Source organism: Helicoverpa armigera, chromosome 19, assembly GCF_030705265.1.
Source record: "Helicoverpa armigera isolate CAAS_96S chromosome 19, ASM3070526v1, whole genome shotgun sequence".
In the NCBI taxonomy this organism is placed as follows: domain Eukaryota; kingdom Metazoa; phylum Arthropoda; class Insecta; order Lepidoptera; family Noctuidae; genus Helicoverpa; species Helicoverpa armigera.
Window position 1 is genome coordinate 6,825,474 of NC_087138.1, and position 19,404 is coordinate 6,844,877.

The 19,404-nt window shown below is 37.8% G+C and overlaps 1 protein-coding gene across 1 annotated transcript in view; it reads left to right on the forward strand.

Annotated features, from left to right (window-relative positions):
- Bap170 (Brahma associated protein 170kD) overlaps nucleotides 1-19,404 on the forward strand; it is a 29,315-nt gene that overhangs the window by 1,571 nt on the left and 8,340 nt on the right. Inside the window, exons 4-31 of the mRNA XM_064039572.1 lie at nucleotides 391-509; nucleotides 959-1,168; nucleotides 1,542-1,789; nucleotides 2,198-2,373; nucleotides 2,680-2,773; nucleotides 3,057-3,218; nucleotides 3,619-3,783; nucleotides 4,125-4,271; nucleotides 4,554-4,661; nucleotides 5,023-5,151; nucleotides 5,626-5,795; nucleotides 7,087-7,205; nucleotides 7,514-7,599; nucleotides 7,974-8,099; nucleotides 9,665-9,736; nucleotides 10,334-10,414; nucleotides 10,561-10,591; nucleotides 12,475-12,530; nucleotides 12,615-13,064; nucleotides 13,492-13,575; nucleotides 14,363-14,461; nucleotides 14,589-14,690; nucleotides 14,966-15,059; nucleotides 15,162-15,236; nucleotides 15,432-15,532; nucleotides 15,714-15,803; nucleotides 17,603-17,701; nucleotides 18,967-19,150. Coding sequence (XP_063895642.1) covers nucleotides 391-509; nucleotides 959-1,168; nucleotides 1,542-1,789; nucleotides 2,198-2,373; nucleotides 2,680-2,773; nucleotides 3,057-3,218; nucleotides 3,619-3,783; nucleotides 4,125-4,271; nucleotides 4,554-4,661; nucleotides 5,023-5,151; nucleotides 5,626-5,795; nucleotides 7,087-7,205; nucleotides 7,514-7,599; nucleotides 7,974-8,099; nucleotides 9,665-9,736; nucleotides 10,334-10,414; nucleotides 10,561-10,591; nucleotides 12,475-12,530; nucleotides 12,615-13,064; nucleotides 13,492-13,575; nucleotides 14,363-14,461; nucleotides 14,589-14,690; nucleotides 14,966-15,059; nucleotides 15,162-15,236; nucleotides 15,432-15,532; nucleotides 15,714-15,803; nucleotides 17,603-17,701; nucleotides 18,967-19,150 — 3,677 coding nt within the window. The remainder of the gene's footprint in view (nucleotides 1-390; nucleotides 510-958; nucleotides 1,169-1,541; nucleotides 1,790-2,197; nucleotides 2,374-2,679; nucleotides 2,774-3,056; nucleotides 3,219-3,618; nucleotides 3,784-4,124; nucleotides 4,272-4,553; nucleotides 4,662-5,022; nucleotides 5,152-5,625; nucleotides 5,796-7,086; nucleotides 7,206-7,513; nucleotides 7,600-7,973; nucleotides 8,100-9,664; nucleotides 9,737-10,333; nucleotides 10,415-10,560; nucleotides 10,592-12,474; nucleotides 12,531-12,614; nucleotides 13,065-13,491; nucleotides 13,576-14,362; nucleotides 14,462-14,588; nucleotides 14,691-14,965; nucleotides 15,060-15,161; nucleotides 15,237-15,431; nucleotides 15,533-15,713; nucleotides 15,804-17,602; nucleotides 17,702-18,966; nucleotides 19,151-19,404) is intronic.

The window sequence follows — 19,404 nt, forward strand, 5'->3', positions numbered from 1 at the left end:
TAAGTAGTGATTAAATGTTAGTTAATACATGCTTAAGCAACATTTATAAGTAAGAATTTTCCTAAAAATCCCTTAAGTACTTATATTTAATTCACGTTTATAAGTAAAGCTGTAAATATTTATCTACTTATAAGTTCTCTAGGTTTTATGTAAAGTGTGCAAACATCCATCTATAATTCGTTATTATAACTAGTGAATCGCTCCAGCTTCGCGCGGGTGCAATGCTTATATGCAATGCATATAAACCTTCTTTTTTAATCACTATCAAAAAAACTGCATCATAATCCATTATGTAGTTTTAAAGATTTAAGCGAACATAGGGATGTAGGGAGAGAGAAAGCGACTTTGTTATATGCTGTGTAGTGATTGAGCTATAATTTATTTTCCTAGATATGAGCGAGCAAAAGGTCCACCAGGCAGAGATGACGACAACGATATGGATGAAGACCCTCGCCGCGGGAGGGGGGGCATGCCGCGAATATCCTATGGTGGGGGTACGTACATATCAGGTATGTTTCTACTTGAAACATATACCTATCTGTGCTTATTCTTTTCTATTAGTTGATGTTCAGACTTTGTTAGTCATTTGTTTTGATAAATGGTTTATGTTATTGACAGGATTATTTAAATTCAGATGACAACCTATTGTAGACACCAAAGCAATTTGTGCAGATCTACAAAACAGTCCCTTGACTTTAATCTCCTGTTTTTCATATGTAATGACTTGAGCTAGCCACACTGACTTGAAGAGATTGATTGGTGTCTATATTTTTATAGTACCTAATTTGCAAATTGTTTTTATCTAAAGTAACCATCTTATTTTCTTTTATTATGAAGTCTTAAGACGATGATCATCTTTTTATTTCAAGCCAGTAAGCATTCTTCCGCAATTAACATTAACCAATAAAACACAAAGCCCTTAGCTAGTTATTAGGCAATATTATTTATCGGCATTAAGCATCAGGTGAGGCGCTTCGAACCAGTTCCCGGGTGGCTGCAGCATCAGAACGTCTGGCTCTCTCACTCTTGTCACCGATGCCGAACGAGCAAGACTTTGCTGTGAATGTATGCACGGTACTGGCAGCCGACCACTCGAATAGACTGCCTTTGAGCACTACGCCCCATATATTGGACTTTTTGCTGGCTCATGCGGGCGTTTATAATCATTGTGAGTATATTTTTTCAGTAATTTTTGTACATATAATGTTGTCAAATACATAAGCAAAAAAAGTATACAATTAACAAGTCACCAAGGACCCAGGCTCCACCAATGCAGGGATGGTTTAAAACAACCAATAAAAGTTCTATTTTCAGACAACTTTTGTCCTCTCAATCAGTAACTGATTGGAGGAGTTCTATTGCTCATTCAAAAACTTGTCCATTTTGGTGGAGCCTTATGTTTAAGTTTATTACTATGTAATAAGTACTATTTAATGACTGTGTGTTTGATAGTATCCACATCAAGATTTTGCCATGCTGTTGACTAAAATGTTTTATTAAAAAAATTACAACATTATCATGCATCACTAACTTTCAACCAGCGAGTCTCCGCGACACGATCGGCCGTTCCTACTACGAGGCCCGGGGTCGTTACCCAGACGACTTCTGGAGTATGCGCGCCGGTGGTGGCGGGGCCAAGGAGTTAGCCGACGAGACTAAATTCATGCAGCCCGGAGTGGAACAACCCGAGTTGATTGTGCAAGCTAGGGCTGCGTATAATACGCTGACGGATTGTTTGTTGAATGGCGCTGAGGAAGAAGAATTGCTGGTGGAGAAGATTTTGGATGATGTAAGTTTTTTTTGGATGTGATTAGATATTAGCAATTAAGGAAATGATGGGTAGGGTATTAAAAGGTGGGTTTTCATTGGCTAACCTAATAAAGCCACAAAAAATACCCTGTATTTTTTTCTAATTTACTTTGATCTAACTACGAAAATCGGAACTTAAGCATGTCATCGTTGTCCCAAACTATAGAAAAGTCGCGTTTTACCTCATTTCACGTTTTATTATGATACCACACTACATATGTAACCAACTTCTCTGCGCCTCCCAGAAGCCTGCAAAATGTAAATACAACGTTTTATAAATACATATTAAACTGAATATCAACATCATTCTTCTAGTAGGCCTTGCTCTCCGAGTATCTACCAACCTACCTGAATCTACCTGTATGTACCAAGTTTTATTTCCTTCTAGGATGTTCTAGAAGACTGGGTAACGGAGCCCTCAGAAGAGTTGTTCGCGCCCGAGCTCCCAGGGGGCGCCACTTGTGTGTATACTCAACGGGTATTGCAGATAGCTTCCATAGTTCGCTCGCTGTCCTTCCACGATGAGAATGTGCAGTATTTAGCTAAGAATACCACGCTTATAAGGTAAGATTTGTTGATGAATTTTGCGGTTTTAATATAAATGAAGTTAAAGTTGTAATATTAATTATATATTCTTAATATGATGTTAATTTTCTGTATACCAATTCCTTATAGTTCAAAAGATGATTTATTTACATATTTAACATTTTATGTACGCTGTTAATAAGACAAGAAAATATTGAACAATCAAGTACAAAGGCACTAAATGACGATATTTTTACCTTCATAACTTTTGAGTCGTGTCTTCATGTCAATAATGCTTTTATTTCGGCCATCCGAAAAGAACCCTAAAGCGCTTATTCATTTCAGATTCCTGTTGCTCTGCGCAAACTGCTGGGTGGGCACATTACGCCAATCAGGACTGGATACACTAGGAAATGTGTCAACTGAACTTATCATCAAGGTAAGCTCATTACACTTACTTGCCAAAAAATGACTTCACTTTTTTTTAAACAGACTTCCCAGAAAGGAGGAGGTTCTTGATCCGGTTTCTATTTTAACCCGCTTATATTAGCTTCACTTGTAACTATGTATGTAAGAAAATCTTGGAATATTAATTTGACCCACGTCCCGTGTTCGATTAGGATGAATGCACACGCTCCGAGTTCTGATGACAATACATGACTAGCGTGTTTTTTTAGTTTTAGTAACAGGTGTGAATTTTTCAGTATTTTTTCGTGTTATAGGACCCAGCAACATGTCTGATATCCCGTCACGTGCTGTCAACGATTCAGTCAGCTTTAGTGTCACAGGACAGAGCGAGAGTGCTTGCAGCGCTTGAGTTACTGAATAAACTCGCTCAGAACGAAGTTAATGAAGATGCGCTGCTTAAAGCGCTTGAAGCTAAGGTATTGTATAACATTTTTATATGTTATATGTTTCATATGTATAAAAAAATACTGATGCGGAAAATGTTTGTTTTATGTAATGTTTTGTGTAGATAAAATTGCATTAATTCACTTTTCAATAATATTTATCACACAGTTTTACATAAACAATTTAATGTTGTTTAACTTATTTTACAGATAGAATGGTTTTAATTCTGTCATTAACCACTAAAACAACTTTTTAAAAGGCCTATATTAGCTTCACTTGTAACTATGTATGTAAGAAAATCCCACTTACCGGTCTTGCACACCCTCTGAGTTCTGATGAAAATACTAGCAAGCGCTATTCATTATTCATAATTCTTCTTCATTATTTTCACATCAACACAAAGTTCACTGACCCCACTTTATTTGTCCCCAGGTGTACCAAGAAGTATGCGCCCTACTAACTCTCCGCGACATAATGGTACTAGTATGTACACTAGAATGCGTTTACGCGCTCACTTCGCTCGGCGACCGCGCTAGCGAAGCCGTGGCCAGAGTGCCCGGCCTTATTCACACGCTCGTCTCGCTCGTCACTGTCGAGGTCAGTTGGCACGTCAGACTCTTACTGGCTAAAACCTATCATGTTCCTTCGTAGGCCTATTATGTACCAGGGCCACGGTAAACTCTTTTGAACAATCCCGCAGCCCCGGGTAGTCGGGGTTTACTGACATCTCTTTGAGTAGCGCGTGGAACAACGCGCGCCGCCTACACGGGTCTGTTTTCTATCTAGATATGAGCGATGAGAAAACCCGAACTCACCGCACACAGACCCACGTCATGTCGGGGTTGCGGGATAGTTCTAAACAGTTACCAGGACCCTGGAATATGGGGGTTATAATTACATGGACCGTATATACTTGACACTTTTTGTATGTCCTACAGGCCCAAAGCTACGGGCCTCGGGCCTGCATACTGATGCGCGTGGTGGAGACGGTGAGCGGGCCCAGCGCCCTCGCCGCGCAGGCCGAGCGAGAGGCGCACGAGCGACTCGGACAACAGCAGGCGGTGAGTATGTTCCCCAGGCACAGAGCCTAGGCCCCCGCCTGCATACTGATGCGCGTGGTGGAGACGGTGAGCGGGCCCAGCGCCCTCGCCGCGCAGGCCGAGCGAGAGGCGCACGAGCGACTCGGACAACAGCAGGCGGTGAGTATGTTCCCCAGGCACAGAGCCTAGGCCCCCGCCTGCATACTGATGCGCGTGGTGGAGACGGTGAGCGGGCCCAGCGCCCTCGCCGCGCAGGCCGAGCGAGAGGCGCACGAGCGACTCGGACAACAGCAGGCGGTGAGTATGTTCCCCAGGCACAGAGCCTAGGCCCCCGCCTGCATACTGATGCGCGTGGTGGAGACGGTGAGCGGGCCCAGCGCCCTCGCCGCGCAGGCCGAGCGAGAGGCGCACGAGCGACTCGGACAACAGCAGGCGGTGAGTATGTTCCCCAGGCACAGAGCCTAGGCCCCCGCCTGCATACTGATGCGCGTGGTGGAGACGGTGAGCGGGCCCAGCGATTTACCATATTTTTTTTTTCATACAAGCCGCTTTTCCGCGGTTGCACCCGCGTCCTTTGAGAACTACTGCCCGCACCGGGATAAAATATAGCCTTTGGCACTCAGGAACATAGTAGCTGTCTATCATTGAAAGAATTTTGGAAACCCGACTAGAACGGTTCCAAAGATTACCCCCTACATACAAACTTACAAATTGTACCTCTTCAAAATATTATTATAGATAAATCTTTGCGTAATGCGTGTACATTCATGAAAAACAATGTTTTCCCACCCAACAGGCTCAAGTGGCCATAAAGCCCGCGACCGAAGCCCCTCAAGCGTCCACTGCAGCTGTCACCACTTCATCGTCCACCCTGGCGCCCGTGACGTCAATACAGCAGTCTCATTTACAGCAGAGAACTGTGCAGGTGAGTGATACTAAGGTAAGATCTTAAACTTCTACTTGTAATTAAAAAAAAAGTATGTTAGACGTTGTTAAATCGAAAAGTTAAAAAAATTGAAAATTGTAATAATAAGGTCTCATTTAATTTCTATGTAATTAATGCTCAAAATATTTATATTTTGCGCCATTTTTGCGCAAATGTTATACATTGCGCAACTTTTGCGCAAAAGTAGAGAATAAGATTGAAGGATTGTGCAATGATTTGTAAGAAGTTTAAAGTCGCTTTAATGTTGTTACTCAAAAAACAATTTAGTACAAATCATTGTCGCGAACCTTATAAAATTCCTTTCCAGCATGTAATATCCGTAGATAACAGTCAATTAAGTTAAAGTACACTTTCCGCAGTCGTCCTGTGCGATCATAGACCTTGTAGACTGTTAGAAGTTTTCTCAAAAAATTAGAATAAATGCAATAAAGAAAAATCTCCTTCTATAAACAGGAAAACGAGCACTTCGCGCAAGCATGGCTTCGCTCGGCATACGAAGTGTTGCCGGCGTCGGACAACAGCGCGTGCGACGCTAACGAGATGTACCGACAATATGTCGCGTGCTGCACTAAGCTCGCCAGGAAGGGCGTTATTGCGCCACAACACTTCCCTAGATTAGTCCGGTAAGTTAGTATTTAGCACTAGCTACTGTCTACGACTTCGCTCGTGTTGTTTAGTATAACACTTCGCGCAAGCATGGCTTCGCTCGGCATACGAAGTGTTGCCGGCGTCGGACAACAGCGCGTGCGACGCTAACGAGATGTACCGACAATATGTCGCGTGCTGCACTAAGCTCGCCAGGAAGGGCGTTATTGCGCCACAACACTTCCCTAGATTAGTCCGGTAAGTTAGTATTTAGCACTAGCTACTGTCTACGACTTCGCTCGTGTTGTTTAGTATAACACTTCGCGCAAGCATGGCTTCGCTCGGCATACGAAGTGTTGCCGGCGTCGGACAACAGCGCGTGCGACGCTAACGAGATGTACCGACAATATGTCGCGTGCTGCACTAAGCTCGCCAGGAAGGGCGTTATTGCGCCACAACACTTCCCTAGATTAGTCCGGTAAGTTAGTATTTAGCACTAGCTACTGTCTACGACTTCGCTCGTGTTGTTTAGTATAACACTTCGCGCAAGCATGGCTTCGCTCGGCATACGAAGTGTTGCCGGCGTCGGACAACAGCGCGTGCGACGCTAACGAGATGTACCGACAATATGTCGCGTGCTGCACTAAGCTCGCCAGGAAGGGCGTTATTGCGCCACAACACTTCCCTAGATTAGTCCGGTAAGTTAGTATTTAGCACTAGCTACTGTCTACGACTTCGCTCGTGTTGTTTAGTATAACACTTCGCGCAAGCATGGCTTCGCTCGGCATACGAAGTGTTGCCGGCGTCGGACAACAGCGCGTGCGACGCTAACGAGATGTACCGACAATATGTCGCGTGCTGCACTAAGCTCGCCAGGAAGGGCGTTATTGCGCCACAACACTTCCTAGATTAGTCCGGTAAGTTAGTATTTAGCACTAGCTACTGTCTACGACTTCGCTCGTGTTGTTTAGTATAACACTTCGCGCAAGCATGGCTTCGCTCGGCATACGAAGTGTTGCCGGCGTCGGACAACAGCGCGTGCGACGCTAACGAGATGTACCGACGAAGGATTAATTACCTAATACTTACTAAATAATGTGGCCCGTTCATGATACTTGTTTTAGTACAAATACACATACTAGCTATTTCTCCCCTCTAGATCTGTAACCTTGAGGGTACTAGTCCGCGCCCGAATATTTTTTTTACACACAGTTTCTTCAATTCTATCACAAGCTTAATCGAAATCGATCCAGCAGTTTTGCTACGAAAGCATTACAAACACTCTTCTGCAAATTATTTACACATATTTTTTTCTTCAAATGTTTGTAGGACGGTGTTCGGCGGTACAGTCGGGCCCAACTCAGTGACGCTAGCGACTGGCGAGACTCAACAAGTGTACATCGGCATCAGATCCAGAACTATGCCGAATAGACCTAGTCCTACTGCAGGTTTGTTATAATTTATTCACTTTGGATGTACTATTTTACTATTGGAGTAATTAAGTTCAAAAGAAGAATAATTGTATATGGTATTTTTTTCGGAAAAGAAAGAAAAGTAGATACCAATATAAAAGCACAAACATTGGGCCAATTTATATAGTGGTATAGTGACCAAGTTCGAATAATATGTTTTTGTTGTCAGTTTCAATAAACGTGTGTCTTCATGCTAAAAATATTTGACTTATGCTATTACGAGCGAACGTTTAGTAGGTGATTTATCTTGGAATACCTAATTATGTATATGTTTTTCTCTATAGGACCTTCGTCGCCGATACTAAAAGCTCAGCTCACGAATAAGGCAGCAACTGAAACAAAGCCCGCTGTATCTACACCCCAAGTACAGGTAAGGGTTATAGTAAGGATAATTTGTACAAGAACAAATATATTAGGTGTGTAAAAAAGAGGTCATATTTTTGTCTACATATAGTCAAGATAACATTTACAGGCAGAATCAGAAATTGCAGTTGAATTTTCATGGAAAACTACCTGTTTCTGGCGGTTTTATTCTATGGAACTTCTTACCACATCCAGATTACATATAAATAAATATTGAAAACTCTTTATTCACCAAATTTCGTCACAGCCAGCTCAGGCGTAATACTGTGAAGGTGTTACAAACGCAGCTTTGCATTCAAATACATAGTTCTCGTAAAACCCAGTGGCGATATTGAAGGATTATTTATAATCACATTTTTAACTGATTTTATCTCTCTACAGACGCAAGCACAACCCACAGCCGCCCACCCGCATCTATCTCAAGCCCTCGAGTCGAACCCTTCGAACACGACGCTTATAAAGCATTTGTTAGCGCACAAAGTAAGCCCCGCCCTACAGACACCGCAAGTAAGTTCTACTAACAAAACTAACATTAACATATTGTATGAATTTTATAAAATTTTTGGGGTCTGTTTATTGTTATAATTATGTATGGGAAATAAGAAAAATTATGCAGAAGGAGTTTTTTTTTCTTATCTTTAATTTCGCGCAAGTTTTTTGCTTTGCAGTTTAAGATATAATAGTAAATAGTTTTTTAGACAACGTTACATATCTTCGGGTAAATAAATTTTGACCAGATGAACTAAAAAAAATAATAGGAAAATTTTATGTTCCCATTATATTTTGTTATTTTTTTTTTGTTATAATTTTGAAACAATTTATTTTCGAAACTAGACAAATGCAGGTGACATGTTTTCAAAGAAGGGTATAAAAATCACAAACAAAGGTATAAAATACGAGTATACAAATGAAAGAATTAACCACATGCATGTTAAATTGAGTTTCTGAACGTTATAACAACGATTTAATGGTTCTATAAATGCTGTATTATTACATGTCATAGTTATCCAGATTCTATTCAGGCATGATAAATTGGTAGGTTTCGCTCGACTGTCAGTTTAACATTTTTGCCAGTAGTGATTGGTAGTCAGAAGCCAGAAAGTCTGAAAACCAGTCTTACCAAGCGTTGGTGAGACTAGTTTTCTGGTAGACTGGTAGACTGTTGGCTGGTACTGGTACAGTACCAGTGTCTTACATGGAGCGACTAGCACTGAACTGCATCTAGTTTGACTGGAAGCCGACCTCAACATAGTTGAGGAAAGACTAGGCAGGTGATAACGTCTTATTCATTATGTTATTACTTTTTTCTCATATTCGCTCTGGAACGTGTCTATCTTTCGCACTGAAATGTGGATAACTTAGTTTCAATGCGAAGAAGAGATAGCTGTATTCGTTACTGGATAACTATACCATGTCATAATATGGCTTTTGAACTATCAAATTGAGGCATGTATTGTAGTGAGGTATTTTTTTAAGCGCTTGACATTATAGGCAGACTGCAGATGTCTTTGCCTACAATTACGAATGGAAAAGTATTAAAGGCGGTCTTTGCCTTAAAAGGCGAGTAGTGGCAGTGAAAAGCGACGTAGTAAGGCATGCCAAGTATACTAGTTAATAAACTAACAATAAAATAACTGGTTTGAACCGGCATGAGTATTTCGCTAGCTTTGATATCAGCATGGTTTTTTCTATTTTAAGGAATTGTCTTCGTGGTAGGTTGTATATTGTAAAAAAAAGATGCGGATCAGTTGAACCTTAGCAGGCATAAAATATTTTAAACAAACAGATATTGAATTTGTTTCACATCTTTCATAGCTTAAATCTAAAAAAAACGTATAGGAACCTGTTAATGAAATATTGTTGTTACCTTGGCTATTTATAGAATTGATTATGTACGGAAATGGCTGAAAAATGTCTGAGACTGATTGATAATTATGTAATATCGAACTGATAACACACTATTTGTTGTTGACAAGTCTCTAGAAATACTCCATTATTTAAATTTCTTTGACGTAGGATCAGGGATGGGCAATATTTTGGCGCGTAAAACTAAATCTCTATATTGACTATAGGTAGCGCAGAGACAACAGAGTCAACAACGAGGACCCGCCACTCCTAGCACTGTTGTTGTTCAAACTAATCAGGTAATTATTTACAATTAATTTAAATTTATTTTTGAAGGTTGTTTCATCCTACTAATATTATAAACGCGAAAGTTTGTATGTATGGATGTTTCTCTTTCACGCAAAAACTACTGAATGGATTTTAATGAAACTTTACAATAATATAGCTTGTATACATCAGAATAACACATAGGCTACAATTTGTAAACATATTGTTCGAAATACTAAACCTGCGCAGACGAAGTCGCGGGCACCAGCTAGTACAGAATAAAATAACTAGCGGAGGTGCCATAACGGAAAATCTCTTAAGAAAGTAGCTCGCCAAAATGCGGGTTTGTGGGGAATGAGGAACGTTACTGTCTTAGCCCTTATACGCCTTCTTTAGACCCGGCCATTTTATGTAATGCCAAAAATCTTTGACAGATGTCTCAAAGCACTCAAAGGCCTCGTTAGTTCACTCGTAACTGATCGTTTTGGTCACGACCATCGTACCTATCTGACCAAGAAGAAGGAGTCTGACTTACCTGCATTATGGCATCTCTTCTCTTCTTTGCTTACTCTGTGGTCGTATTATTCTGCTTCTGGTCAAGTAAATACGTTATTGTCTTCTTTTAACAGGTAATGGATGTCGACCCCGAAGCTTTAATCAAGTGTACGACGATAACGCCAGGCGGTGTTGCCAGTAGTACGCCAGATAAGGTAAAAATAATTTTCTATGCCATATACATAAACATTACCTCTACATATGTTTTTTGTTCAACTTTATGGTATTGGTAATATTTTTTTGGTATTTTATGTTGTGATATTTTTAAAGTAAAAGTAATTTTAATTTCTTCTATTTACAGGTTGTTATCAACCAGCCAGAAGATCTTTTAGGTAAATATACATGTAGATTAGGGTGTCCCAAGAAATAAGGGGGAATTTTTTTTTCTCGAATTCAAATACGCATACCCTCTGTTTTTTTTCGGTTTGACCTCATTAACTCCTATAATAAATATTATCTCGATCAGACAGTGGTAACCCGTGCCGACTTAATGCCAAAGTTTTCACATGAAAATTTGTACTGACTTACTATGGAGAAATTTAGATCTTAATTATTATAACTAAAAATAAAACTTGAATACATCCAAATAATGTTTTATCTTCTCATATACATTGCAAAATAATATCATTGTTAAAATTTTCTTTTCAAAGTTGTTTTTTTTACTGTCAGGATAAATTTTCCGATGTTCTAGGACGGTACTTAACAATAATTGTTTTTGTTCCTCATCTACTGTGATTAATCAATAAAAGTCTTGCATGAACTTTACCGATCTTTTGGCCACATCGTTCACTAACTCTCAGTGATGAAACTTTCTTAACGGCTTCTTGATACGAAGCATTATTTGACTAAAAGGTAGAACACATTCATGTAGAAAACTGTCATTAATTTTAAGGCGATCGATCAAAGAGCTCGGTTTTTACTGAAATGAAGTTAGAGATGTTTTTGCCATACAACGTACCGTAAAGATCTTCTTTTGAAAAAAGAATTAAGCAAAGACGAAATAACCCCTGAAAAACGATACATCCCATCGTTTTTCAAGAGTTATTTCCTCTTTGGTCCTCTGAGGCACGCGCTTTCTGTAACTCGCGCTCACTAGGTCCTGGCTGTCATTTTTAACATCTTGGGCTGTCGCTACGGGTAGTCAGAAGCCAGTAAGTCTGACACCAGTCTTATCAAAGGGGTATTGGGTTGCCGGGTAACTGGGTTGAGCAGGTTAGATAGGCAGTCGCTCCTTGTAAAACTCTGGTACTCAGCTAAATCCGGTAAGACTGGAAGCCGACCCCAACATAGTTGGGAAAAGGTTCGGGACATGATGATTTGTTCTTATTAATTGAAGCGCATCAGCATGTGCAAAATCAAACAAATTACAATTACCTAAGTTGCTGAAAAAGTCTTGATGGCGCTGCTTAAAAACAACCCCCTCCCTCCCAACTTGATACAAGGGGATACAAGATGACGAGTTTCGTCACACAATAGGCAAAGATTTAGTTGGAATACGCGCTTTTCCCCAGTAGATAATGCATTCGCAAATAGTAAGATTTACGCTTTCATTCACAATTAAATTAATTACCCGAATATCACTACATAGTTAAAAACAAATTCGCTTTTTCTGTCCCCGTGTCCCGTTGTAAGCATACCAAAATCTTCAAAACTACGCAACCGATTTTCATGCGGTTTTCTCTAATAGATAGAGTAATTAAAGAGGAAGGGTTATATGTATAATAACAAACATCAAATAGTGGGGAAATACTGTTATTCCATGCGAAGCCGGAGCGGGTCGCTAGTTGTACAATGAAACTGCCAGAACTTGTCAATTAGACGGAAGTTTTGAGCCCGTCAATTGATATTTTAGGTTCCCTAATTAAAAATATGCCCTTTTCATAACTGCGTAAGTCTAGTGACATGTTGGCTGTTTGAAAACAATGATTCGATCACTAAATAACAAGAAATCACAAGCACATCGACGCGTTACATCGCGTTAGTCTTAGAAAGCAAGTATGGCATACATACAAATGGAAGTCGGCACGGGTTACCGTGGTCCTATCATCATAAAATTTTATTTACAATAGTTTTGGACCAAAAGGAAAAAAATAGGAGGGTATGCATTAAAAAAAAATGATTTTGATTTTTTTGGGACACCCTAATGTAGATATGTAAATACAACAGCTTAGTAATTAGCTGTTTATGTATGTCTAATCATATAAATTGCTTTCAGTACCGAAAGAAGAACCAGTGCAGATTCAAATAGACGAGCAAACGCAACTGACCATCGTACGTTTTATTTATATTATTAACTAGCTATAATATACATAGATAACCCATTTATTTAATTTCTCATCATGATTATATTCACAGAAATCAGCCCAAAACAAAATGCTAGCGGACCTACTCAAGAAAAACTCCAATCCTCCATTACAAGTAGTTCAAATGGGCCCCCAGATTAACGCCCCCACCATACAAATAACTGAAACAGGTCAAATCGTTCAGGTCAAATCTGACCCGACCCCGGTCATACAAATCAACGACCCAGGCATTGTTTCTCAAGGAAACCAATACTTTCAAATAAAGAATGAGCAAGGTCAACTAATTCAAATAAAGAACGAACAGGGTCAAATCATTCAGTTGAAGAGTGACCAATTGCAAGCGCCTATTCTTCAGTATAAGAATGAACAGGGACAGTTGGTTCAAGTGAAGGCAGAAGGTCAATTGTCTATGAAAACTGAGAAGGAGGTTGAATCTGTTGTTGGTGTTGGTGATCATTCGTATACGGAACCGCCGGCTAAGAAGGCGAAGGTGGAAGAAAAGGTTTGTTGTGGAATTCTTTAACATGATTAGTCTTTTCTATTCTTTTAACCACGTTCTTAAAAATAAAAATAAAAAAAACATGAAAATAGAGAAACGTTACACCAAAATTTTCTAATCACCAGTCATTCAGTCATTCAGGCAACAGACTTAACTAGGAAACTATATTTAATTACTAGCTTCCACTCGCAGTTTCACCCTCATCCCGAGGGAACTACTTCCCGCATATGGATAAATCCTTGTTAGCTAATCAGTGCGAAGTTTCATCAAAATCCTTTCTGTACCTTTTACATGAAAGTGTAAATCAATACCACCATTCTTACAAAAACACGTTTGTCACCAGGATTGGTCGATGCCACTACAACCAGCAATTTTACTCATATTTAAATTCGTAACTGTATATACCTCTAATTTTTTTTATTGCTTACAGCCGCCTCAAGAAAGCGTGTCGAAGACAGCGGCGAATCTTTATGCGGCGCTTGCAGCTTCAGCACTGGAAGATGAAGAGGATTTGGTAAATATTATATACTACATAACTCAAACATCACCAAAACAAAGCGGAGCGGAGAAGTTTTAAAAAAATCAATAGAATTTTTCTACTTTATGGCAGCACTGAGTGAGCGATGCGAGATTTCGAATAACGAAATTCTATTGGTTATTCAAAAATATTCATATGGTGTCGATTTGAGAACCATTTTTTTGTAATCGATTAAAAACTTCCGCTCCGCTTTGGTGGTGTCTGGGCTCAGGCTATGGTTTCAATATTTATTTTTTTCTATACGTTATCATAACATAATATTTCTTTCATGTCTGTTCTCTATGGCGTACCATAGCGCCCACATGGATTACTTTTGGGAGCTCTACGAGCTAAGGTTCTAATAATAACTATGTATTAGTGTATTTTTTTGTATTGTAGATTTTACACTGCAGTAAAATCGTTGTTTTCTTGCTAATTTTTTTGCGCAACTGTTCATTACATTTGAAGCAATTTACTAGCTAGCCTTAAATATGCTTATTGAGTATATGCACAATTTATTTTTTAATTGTTATTGGTAGATAGTATTATGTTAAAGTTGTTTGGAGCAGATTATTTTCTTGCCTTACCCACGCAAAAAGAGGACTGTCGTAAGAGAGGATGTGTCGGTAGCACCGTAGCTCTTAAACGGATAAACCGGATTCAGTTTGCGGACGGATCCGGAAGGATGTGATTTTTTAATTCGAACGCTATTTTTTTTTACTTTTCTTGTGTCTTTTATTTTTATTAAACTGTATGGTATTAAGATTTCTTTTTTTCTAAACAGTTGCCACCGAAGCAAGAGCCAGTAGAAATGATACAGCCTTCGGTTTTGATGACTGCAGCCGGTGACAACTCTGTCATCATACAAGAACCTATTTTACAGGTAATAGCAATATTAGTCTACATTTATAAAACAAAAAATATATTCCCTGAAATCAAATTAAAACCCAAATAACTTAAAATACAAACTTTTTGAATCGTTGAATACATATAACATTGACTATAATTAGGTGCAACAACCAACGATGTCGGTGCAACAGCCGACGATACAGGTGCAACAACCGACTCTGCAGGTGCAACAACCGACGCTACAGGTCCAGGCACCTATACAGGTACGGACTAACTTATTTATATTGTTATATAACAGAGCGCTTAGGCTTAGATAACTACATACGACAATCTCACGATCACTCTCACACAAAGGTGAATGTTTGTGTATGTGTGTGTATGTATATTTATAACTTCTTTGCACTCGAACAAATGGATAATTTTTGTCAAAAAAACTACCAACCAGTGTGGCTCACTAGCTTTCGTGACATATCAAATCTGCAGATGAAACAAGCAATTTTGATCTAATAGTTATGTTCAATTCTTCTTCTTACCACAGCAAACAATACAGATGCAACAACCGATGTTACAAGTGCAACCGATGGATGTACAGAACATTATTGCTTCGCAAGCTGGCCAGCTTATCTTGCAAGGTGAGCTCTCGTATTCAATTCATATAATGAATGATACATTGTTATTTATTTAGAAATTTTATAAATTGCAATGTATATCTTTAAATTATATTTTTTTTACAGAGAAAACAATATCAACTCAACCACAGTTTATGCAACAACCGATGCAGATTATAGCTACACCTAGCAATGCTCAAGGTATTATTATTATCATTAAATTTATTCTTCAGGTTTTACTACTTTTCTCGACTTGGTAGAAAGTAGCCTATGTCCTTTTCCGGGCTCTAGACTGAGTTAAATGAAATTCAGCACATAGATAATCTAATTTATAATATAATATAAGTAGTTTTTGAGGCCTTTACATAACATTGAAATTTGCTATTCATTTTGCAGGTGGAATAAGTTATATCGCCCAAAACATCCCTGGGAATATGATGCAGAAAACTATTATTATAGTTCAAGGGCCAACCGGCGGGGGACCTCTCACTTTGACGGTATGTTTACTCAATTATCTTTATTTCACAGATTTTTACATATAATTGGAGATTTTTCTTTCCATTTTAAAGTAATTATGTTTATTTATTTTGACGTGTTTCACATTGAAATATATAAAAAACTTCTTAGCATAAAATATTTTTCGAAAATGGTTTTAAACGAAATGTGTATGACAAAAAGGTGAACAACCCAGGCGGTTTGGACGAGGCAACGCTAAACAGCCTTATTACGCAGGCAACAGAGGCGATAACGCAACAGCATATTATACAGGTTACAAATCTTGTAGCTAACCACAGTCTATCTCACTCTATGCAGTTGGTCAATCGGTTAATTTGCTGGGCATAGACCTACCGAGTAAGCTATTTGGCACTGCTAGCTTTGATTCAATTTATACTTAATACATATTTATCTATTTAACAACAAAACGACCCGTGGCCAGTTAAATTAGTTACACTAACATTACATAGACTTAATTTAATTATTTTCATTCACATTTGGAAAGTTGATGTACAAAGGCGAGTAAAATTTGGTGTTGCCACTTCGGTGTAGTTATTAAAAGAAACGAGAGTTCATGTGCGACTTAAAATCTCCTTAAATTACATGGTGGCGTAATCTCGCCATGTGACATTACGTGTAACTGAATTTTAAATTATTTACTTTACTATATATATATATATTTTAATTATGATAATTATTTTTTCCGCATCTGGTACTGACCTAAATGATGGATTTAACTTTAGTTCCTATTTTAACCAACTACGAAGCTGACTCGGTAGGTCTTACAACATAATTACAATGCAATAATTTACTCTATGTTGTCGAGCCAATATCTAAGAATACTAATGATTGACTGTATAGAAAAGATTGTTTCACTGTGCTAATACTCTTGGCTTCCAATCATACTAATAGTTCCAGATATAGAAGCTTTGGGATCATAATCAAAATAACCACCATATTCTTTCTTTTTCTGCTTTTTTGTGTATAACATCTTTTACAGGTGTAATGGGTTTTCTTGTGTTTAATACGGGATTTTCAATTTTGTCGTATTGTTTATACTTTATGAAAGTTTCGTGCTGAACCGTGCTAAAAATTAATATTAGGAAAAAAAATCCTAAACTCAAACTGACTTTTTACAAAACCGTCTTCAATAATATACTTTTATAATGAAAAATCATTAAATGACTCCCGCTGTGGGTTAGCAGCGTGAGGGAGTGTCAGACTTTTACTGATTAAAACCCAACATGTCTTTTGTAGGCCTTTTAATGTACCAGGGCCGCGGTAACTCTTTCGAACAATCCCGCAGTTCAATAGTATACCTTGAACCTTCAAATAAATGCTGAAAACCGTACCAATATCAGTTCTGCCAAACGTGATATTATCGTGGACAAACATACATGCATAAATGCATGTAAGTCAAACGGTTAAAAAGGGTTTTACTTTTTCCGCAGATAGTATTGATCTGCAATAAAAAAGTACATACTTAAAAATCTTTTTTTCAAAATTGAAATGGGTTCTGCACTTTTTATATTATGTTGCGTGTAAATTCGTCTCATCATCAAACCATATAACCATGTAATCGTGGCTTTACTAACAGGTTATATAACCATAGATTAAGTTCATATATTTATTATAAGAAATAATGTTCTAGGTACTTATACGGCAAAGGTAAGTTTTTGTCATGTTTATGAATGTTCTCCAAAAGATAAATGCTGAAAGTAAAAACAAGTTTTCATAAGATGGAGAAGTAATTCATAAACAAGGCTATGGAAACTCTAGGAATAAGTAAATTAAAATTCAATCGTGCAAGTTGCGTTCGATCTGACTGCACATAAAAAAATACCAACAAGAAGGTCATATTACATCTTCCATAATTTGCGGATCGAACATCACCAATACAAACAATGGTAGTAAAAAACAATTGTCGACTTTAAGTTGTTGAAATAAAGTCGATTATCGCAAAACTCTGGTGTGACACATACAGTCTACATTCATTTTCATAACGCCACAGCAACCGTAGCAAACGACCAATTTTGGACTTTAAGTTGTTGAAATAAAGTTGATTATCGCAGAACTCTGGTGTGATACAGTCTACACAGAGAGTGTTGAGTCAGCCGGCCTTAGTGAGTACTTCGCAAGCCATCACGATGGTCAAGAATGCCCTCGCCCAGGTTCCATGCACACTATATTATAAGCATATAGCTTTTGGCACAGGTTTTTGCGTAGAAGTCGATTGTTATTCGATTTTTCAATCGATTAAATTGGTGTAATCGATTTGAAGGTTACGGAGTGAATGATTTTGTGGATTTTGATTGCTTTTAGAGGTTTTGGGTACCGTTTTGAGTGCCTCTTTGAATTATACGTGTGTTTTTTGAGCCTTACCGATTGTTCAATTGGTTATAGATTATAACAAAAGAAATTGCAAAAACAAATTATTATTTTGTTTAAAACTGAAATAAGGTACTTTTATTAGAAGAAATTGGATGATATTATAGTAAAAATTTTTGGCGTTTTTGTAATATTTGTAATTTTAAAATTTTGACATTTTTCACTTGTACCAAAAACCTGTACTATGTAGGTTGTTGTCAATGTGCATGAGTACTTTGAAACATATACAGTACTTTTATTATAATTAGACTGTATTAGCGGAAAAATATACCAACGTTTATTCCTTTCTATGTGTATGCCAGGCATGATCATGCTGTGTAATTTTAGACTTTATTGCTTCACGTTTAGAGTTTATATTCGTCTGTGTTTGTTTAGAAAACTTCTAAATTTTATTTCAATTGTATTTCTTTGTCGTTTGGATTTGGGCCAGATATATTACTTTTTATATTATGCTTTTGTATTTAAGTAGTCGAATAGTGTATAAGTATATAAGGACTATAATTCCTTTCTGTTTATTTTTTATAAAGTTTGCTTAGAGTTTTTTTGTTTAAATTGTACTTTTAATTTGGGATTATACATGTAAATGCATGTGCTAGCGATACATCATATATGATATTTTTGGTATATATTTTTTGAATGAAGTCTTCATATAATATAAAATTTTCTCTAATTCTTTAATTGATTAAAGAATTAGAGAAAATTTATCAGGCTTTATCAGGCCTTACTTGAAAACGGGAAGATCGTAGTGCAGAAGTTTTTAAACAACCAATACAATTTCTTCGCTTAATGGACGGAGCACAAGATGTGTCAATAACGAAATTCTATTGGTTATTTAAAAATATCTCGGCCTATGTGTGATTTGCTAGAACCTTATAAGTATTGTATGATTATTACATATTTACATGGTAGCCTCATGTTCTATACAATTATAATTAATATTTATATAAAGTATGTATCTTTTAGTCTTGTTTTATGTAAATGCTTATCGGTGTAGTTTTATTGTTAAAAGGTGTATATAATATATTAATTTGTATTCTTAATTTAACAGAACGCCCCCCAAATAACGCCCAGTCAGCAACCTATAATAACCAACCCCCCGCAACCGCATAAGGCTCAGATCGTCAACCAGCAACCGCCGCAACAAATCGTGGTTACTCAGAAACAACCACCTGCGCTTATTAGTACTTCGACCAGTAATCAGATTGTTACCAGTAATGCTCAGCTTATTCAGGGTAAGTTTGTCTGTACCTATAAATAAAATAGTGTTTTATAATGTTTGGCTGTTTGTTTGTTCTGGCAAATATTGTACTCGGGGGCAGCTCTCATTAAGCGGAGCTAAAACCACCGGTAGAAGCTATTTTTGTAATAAGTCTAACAAAATATTTTATTAAGACCTATTTGAAAAAAAATCTGTACAGGTATATCTTGTTAGAATGAGCGCCAAACACGGTACAACAGCAAATATTGTGGACAAAACTAGTTATAT